We start from the raw sequence: 6,855 nt of genomic DNA on the forward strand, positions 1-6,855 counted from the left end.
CGTTATTTTAAGGTGTTTGACAAAATAAAAAATGCAAATTGGTTCAGTGAAAACTGCTAAAAATGCAGCGAGAGTTCAGCCTCAGTGTGTGTGTGTGTGTGTGTGTGTGTGTGTGTGTGTGTGCGTGTGTGCGTGTGTGTTTGTGTGTGTGTGTGTGTGTGTGAGAGAGAGAGAGAAGAAATAATAGGTCGTGATAAATTATTCGTGTCTGTGATTTAGGTTATCGTGCATCTCCACCTGAATAAAAGCCCAAATAAACCCCTGTTGTTAAGCGGCTGCTGTCCCTGCTGGTGTGTTGCAGGCCGGCTGGTGTCGGGCTGGAGCAGCAGCTGTCAGGCGTGTCTGCAGAAGCAGCTTTTCTTCAACATGTCCGTCCTGCAGCCTGCGGAGCTGCTGTCTCTGGCTCGGCTGGAAATCAAGTTCCACTGGAAGCCCATCAGATCGGCCGAGCTCCTGCAGGGGCCCCGGGCCCTCAGCGTGTCTCTGTATAAAGTGATTCGAGCCACGCTGAGGGGAGCCGATCCCCAGGCTAACCGCAGACTCCTGCTGTCCCAGTCCGTCCAGCTGCAGCCAGAGACCGCCTCCATCACCCTGGACCTCACCGCGCTGGCAGAGAGCTGGCGCAAACCGGGACGCAACTACGGTTTGGTTTTAGAGCTGCTGCCTCTCAGCGCAGATCCACAAGAGCTGCTTCCTTTCCACCCGGGGAACGCCCTCCCTTTGGAACCAGCCTTCGCCGTGCCGCTGATCCAGGCCTCGTTGGTCGCCGTGTCCCTCAACCCTCATCAGTGTCGCTCCAGGCAGAGAAGAAGCGCCGTCCACCTCCCCGTGACGCCCAGCAACGTGTGCAAAGCCCGTCGCCTCTACATAGACTTCAAAGACGTGGGCTGGCAGGACTGGATCATCGCCCCACAGGGCTACATGGCCAACTACTGCCACGGCGAGTGCCCGTTCCCGCTCAGCGAGAGTCTGAACGGCACCAACCACGCAATCCTGCAGACCCTGGTGCACTCCCTGGACCCGCTCGGCACGCCCCAACCCTGCTGCGTCCCCATCCGCCTGTCCCCGATCTCCATGCTCTACTACGACAACAACGACAACGTGGTGCTGCGGCATTACCAGGACATGGTGGTGGACGAGTGCGGGTGTCGATGAGGTCGGTGGACAGTTTGACTATCGAATATCCGCCATGTTTTCTTAAAGCTTTTTGGCTCAAAGTATTAAATTCTAGTGACCCAGTGCATTTCTGATTTTTTGATCAGATTAGTTTTTCTTTTCAATGCGCCGGGTCTTTGCAGTCAAGAATTTAACGTTTGTATTTCTTTATCATTGTGCGACTTTAAACACATCTTTTTTAAAATGAAGGCTGATGTTAATAAAATTGCAATAAAGCCACGCTGGAGGACTGAATTTAAAAGACAAGTTTTCTTAAGTCATGAATTTTGGTCCGTACTCATCAGCGCCTGAAAATAAAAATGACCTCGGGGCCTCTGGCCACCGAGCCTATGAGGGGCCCAAAGGCTCTGTGAATAAGAGTCCAGTGTTTAATTTAATTTAATACATTTCCTGGGTACGCACTCAGTACGGTCAATCCTGCACCATTTTCACATGTTTTGTGCTGACTATAATAAAAGACAATATAAGATTATGTATCATCCATCGAGTTTACATAATCGCATTGTTTATATCCCCAACAAACTCTTGTGTGACTGAAATGTCAAAGTTCTTTAAAACAGCGTATAGAGTCACGGTTCAGTGATCAGAGTGAATCTAAAGCTGAGATACTCATATTTCTTTCTCTCTCTTGTCTCCAGTTCTGCTCTGCATGCTTCGTGCCGTAATGCTGCACAAGTAAGTGGTGACTTCACAATAAAATATTAAGGAGATATCAGTATGAAAAAAGACGTAGTTAAAGTTATTTTCTCTGATGTGGACATCGTCCCAGTAGCTTTCCAAACGTACAAAATGCAAAAGAACCATATGCGCTTTCTTTGTGTTTGTGGTGAAATGCTAATTTGAAACACCTGTTTAGTTTAGTTTAGTTTAGTTCATCTGCACACAATTAAACTCCAAAATCAAGATGAATACAAATTAAAAAAAAAATGTGTCAGAAGAGGTCAAGAAGCCAAAGGATCTGAAAACAACAAACAGTAACAAAAGGAAGAAAGAAAGAAAAAACTAAGCCAACATTTTACAGAAAAATACAACAAAAGATAAATGACAACAAAGAGCACACTGAGCAGAAAAAGAAAGACAGAAATATAAAGAAATACATAGAACACAATACAGAGTAGAGGGAATATATAAAAATCTTAAATAAATGTCTAAAAGAGGTTTTTAAAAATCCATATATGAGAGCAAGTAATGTTTGGCTTTCCTTGATTAAGCACTTAAAATGTTTTGTCAGTTTACTAATCGATAATCAACTATTCAAATTGCAAATGTAGCCTGAAGATAAAACGTGTTTTCTCTTGGAAAACAAAAGTCCTTTATATTAGAAAACACGACGCCAGAATCCTTAAAGGAATAATTCACCCCACAAGGATCATCTGTAATGAAATTAATTACTCCATCTTATCCTTCATTAGTGAAGAAGACGAAGAATCCAAAAACATGGAAAAAAGTGAATTTAAGTCTTAAAGAGATTATGTTGAACAACAGCAAAACTTTATCAAAGTGTTTAGTTTTGGAGGCAAAAGTTTTCTGAAGAAAATCAAGTGATCCATTTACAAATGGTCATTTTTGGGGTGAAAAAGTCCTTTTAATACATCCCTCTCCAATCATGTTTTCCCGAGCAGATTTGATAAGTTTCAGAGCGTAATGTTGACTGTTACAGTGGCCTGTTGTGTAAAAGTAAAAATCCGTATTAATAGAAATATCGTCCATGCTGGTGTCAGCGCTGGTTTCAGTGACGCAGCGCAGCCGCTCTTTTATCTGCTGAAGGAGAAATTAACTCTCTTATCTCACCTTCCTGCCTGATAACACCCCACCTCCCCTCCTCCCTCCCTCACCCAGCCAGACGGACCACTGCGGTTGCCGTGACGACGGTCGGTCGCCACAGCAACCGGCAGAGGCTGACAGGTTGTAGTAATTAGTGGGAGAGAGACGGAGAGAGTTTGGGGTGTGAATGTGGAGACGAGAGGAGAACTAGTGAGCAGTTTTTTTTTTTGGCCCCTAGAAGGTTCCTCTTACGTTTTTATAATGTTACTCTTAATATTCTCCATGCTGGTGTCAGCGCTGTTTTTTTTTATAAGGTTCCCTGAATGTCTGTTATTGCTGCCTTTTGAACATTATTGAGCAGTTAAACTTTTTATATTATACATAAAAACTACACAGGAGGAAACCTTTGTGTTGCTACAAAACTATGACAAATGCAAATATTGTAGTTTTCCTTATTTCAGGCATTTTTTTAGTGTAAAAATTAAAAGTTGTTTGTTTGAACAATTGCCCGGCCTGACATCATTTTTGGGAAAAATGGCATCACCTATAAGTACTCCAGAGTTTAGGCATCTGAATTAAGCTTTTGTTAATACTCACTTTGTGGATAGAGTTTTGGAAATGCGATGTTTGCTGTTAATATAACTGAAAATGTTCTTAGTTGTGCTAAAAATTAAATATTTTCCAAAAAGCTTTTCCCCCACGGGCCGCCATTCAACAGAGCCATCTCTAAATCTGTTGACAGGACACCTCGAAGTAAAAAAAGGTCAAATATGAATCTTTCTATTTTGAATTTTTGACCCATAGAAGTTTCATGTTTATAAAACTTTCCTCGAGCCGAGAAAAATGAATTAAAAATCTGTGATGTTATCACAATGTAAAGTCTAAGAGCCGAACTTGCGGCTGTAGAAAAAACGACCGCACAGGCCGCACACACAGGACCCACTCAAGCCCAGCCTCCACAACCTCCCACTGCCGAGTGGTGCCAGTAAATAAAGAGAAATTAAAAAATTATAATAATAATAATAAGTTAACATTCATATGAGAGACAAAATAAACACAAATAATAATAATAAAAAAGAGAAATATATATTTAAAATGTATATAGAAGACAAACACAAATACATGAGATACAATAATTTCTCAGAGTAAAGAGAGAAAGAAAAACACAAATAAAAAAAACAAATTAAAACACAGCTTATCCTCCCTGCTTCTATCCCCCCAAACCAATCCATGGACAGACACTCCCCGCCCCAAATTTATCCTCGAGACACAGAAAGCAATGACATCAGTCCTTCATATAATCATTTACATGTCATCATACTTTTGTCTGTTCACCACAAATACGCAACAAAAATGGCAGAAGAAAAACAAAAAGAAGCAAAAAATAGCATTAGACTAAGAGATTAAAAAACAACAGATCAGGAGACAAAGTATTTCATAAACACTGAATATATAGAGAATTACTCTGATTTATGACTTCCATATATTTCTTTTCCTCCCCCTTTTCTCTTCCCGTCCTTAAATTAATTCTTAATTTAACCAGGAAAATCAATGTGGGACATTTTTTCAAAGTGGTATCTGCCCAGTATAACCAGTGGCTACAGACTAAAATCAATCCAAACATCTTTTTTTCTTTAAAGCTGTTTGATCTGAAAGCAGTGAAGTGTTTTTGCATCCCTTTCATTATCTCTTCCTGTTTATTGCTCTGCCAGTTTTCTTAATCACACTGTTTTCTTCTTTTGCTCTGATGTGTAACAACGCTGAACTGAGACAGAAGATGAATGAAAGCGAGAGAGCGCGGCGCTGCACAGAGAGAGAGACGGGCAAAAAGAAGCAGCCTCGGGCTGCTCAACAGTACTTTGCTGTCAAAGACAAAGTCATTTCCACTTTACCCTCTGGGGCCCACGATACACACTCTATCTCCAACAGTCACACTCACAGAAGTGTTTTCCTCCTGTCTCCAAAACTCAAACAGTCGCTCGCTCTCCTCCTCCCAAATGAATCTTCACTCAGTTACAGACGAGCCGCAGAGTCAAATTATCTTAAAGCATTCGTCAGTGGTGAAGCTCGGGGACGCCCTGAGCTCCTCCAACGCTCTCAGAAAAAAAGATGCTGAGTTAAAGCTTTTGTCACCCGCTCTGGGAAAAAGAGAAAGTCTTTTTTTCAACCACGGCGGCTCTGTGAATGGCTTTTTTCGGTCAGTTGTGAGTCCATCACTTTGGTCTTGACTGGAATATCTCAGGAACTGTTCGATTGATAGTCCTGAGATTTAGGAAAGATAATCATGGTCCCCAGAAGATGAATACTTTTGATTTTGATTATCTTCTAAATTTTCCTCTATATAGTCAACATGAGGTCAACATTTGTGGTTTTTGATCCTTCAGGATGACGTGAAGCAGAATCTCAATCTATCGATCAGTTACCAATAAATCAGACTTAAATGTGTAGCACTTTTCATACAACCACCGGAGGCTGCCTGCTGGCAATATGTTTATTTTTGTAATATAATATTCCTTTTTCTTGTATAATTCCGACTTTTTTTCTCTTAAAATTATGACTTTATTCACGTAAAATTACGACTTTTTTTCTCCCAAAAGTACAACTTTACTCTCCTAATATTACAAGTTTATTCTCCTAACATTCCAACTTTTTTCTCATAAAACTGTGACTTTATTCTTGAAATCTAACACTTGTTTTTCTTTAACATGGCCCTAATCCTCCGTCCTAGAAACTTAAGGAGTCCTCTGTAAGATAAATAGTTTAATGTCAGTTGACATTAAGTCATTTTTATAGGATATGAAATTTCACGACTTTGACATGATCTGGTACTATCAAAATACACCAGTTAAACATTATGTTGCTTACTTTCCTGCACCAATTTTTACCTGGATTGTCCCATTTTTCCACCAAAAAAAAAAACAAACCCAGCAGAATAATTTTAAATAAACCAAGCTTCCAGGAATAATATTTCTGCAGGTTTTATTACTGTTGGAAACTTTACATACATTCGTTACAAAGCTTCCAATCAATAAGTCGCTAAAAAAGGTAACAACTGGGGTGCTCAGTCGCTCAGTTGGTAGAGTGGGCACCCCATGTACATGGCCGCGAGTTCGATTCCAGCCCCGGCCCTTTGCTGCATGTCATCCTGTCTCTCTCCCTCTTTCACGCCTAAACTGTCCTCTCAAATAAAGGCAAAAAGCCTTAAAAATAATACAAAAAAAAGTTAATAACTGAGGAGATTAGGCGAGTGTCATATATATACAGTTGGTAAAATACCTGTTGACCACAAATACTACAAACTGACACTTTTGTTAGATCTGCGCTGTCATTAACTGCTGTCACGACCCGAGTTCAGTTCTTTTGGGACTCGATAGATGAAAGCATTTTTTCTCTGTTTCCTCCTCTGCAGTTTCACTCTCCCACATGTGCTCAGTCAATGAGAAATGAATAATCAATACCAGCCGAGATGGAGCCTGTGGAGCCAGTATGACTCAGCCATCCTCACTGGATGTGGCTTCTTCCTTTCGTGTCTGTCTGCAGTCGCTCTCTCCATTTCTGTCTTCACGTCAATCTTACAGCTACAGTGTATGATAACATCTGAGACAATATTGTACCTCCAATTCTGTGGCACCAGTTTGGGGAAGGCTGGATCTCGTCTGACCTGCACAATTCTTTAAACAAAACTTTAAAATTGTGAAAATGCAAAAGCTTTGCGCCTAGTGTGTGCTGTTATTGTTTTACTGACTTATCCCACAGAATATAAAGGGATTTAAAAACACATCAGCAACATTTTATGTGAATTTAACATTTCAGAGGAGAATATTGCGCTTTTTATTTTATTTTTATTTTAACATTATTTAGTTCAGTTCACTTCAAAACTTTATTAAGGACTCAGCTCATAGAGAGGTCCATAGA

The 6,855-nt window shown here is 40.6% G+C and overlaps 1 protein-coding gene across 1 annotated transcript in view; it reads left to right on the plus strand.

The window, feature by feature from the left end:
• The window catches only part of LOC121949169 (protein DVR-1-like), a 65,185-nt gene extending 63,775 nt beyond the window's left edge, over positions 1-1,410 (plus strand). Inside the window, exon 3 of the mRNA XM_042494787.1 lies at positions 302-1,410. Within this exon, the coding sequence (XP_042350721.1) occupies positions 302-1,155 (854 nt within the window). The 3' untranslated portion in view covers positions 1,156-1,410. The remainder of the gene's footprint in view (positions 1-301) is intronic.
• Positions 1,411-6,855: the final 5,445 nt, after the last annotated feature.

Source organism: Plectropomus leopardus, chromosome 10, assembly GCF_008729295.1.
Source record: "Plectropomus leopardus isolate mb chromosome 10, YSFRI_Pleo_2.0, whole genome shotgun sequence".
NCBI classification, from domain to species: domain Eukaryota; kingdom Metazoa; phylum Chordata; class Actinopteri; order Perciformes; family Serranidae; genus Plectropomus; species Plectropomus leopardus.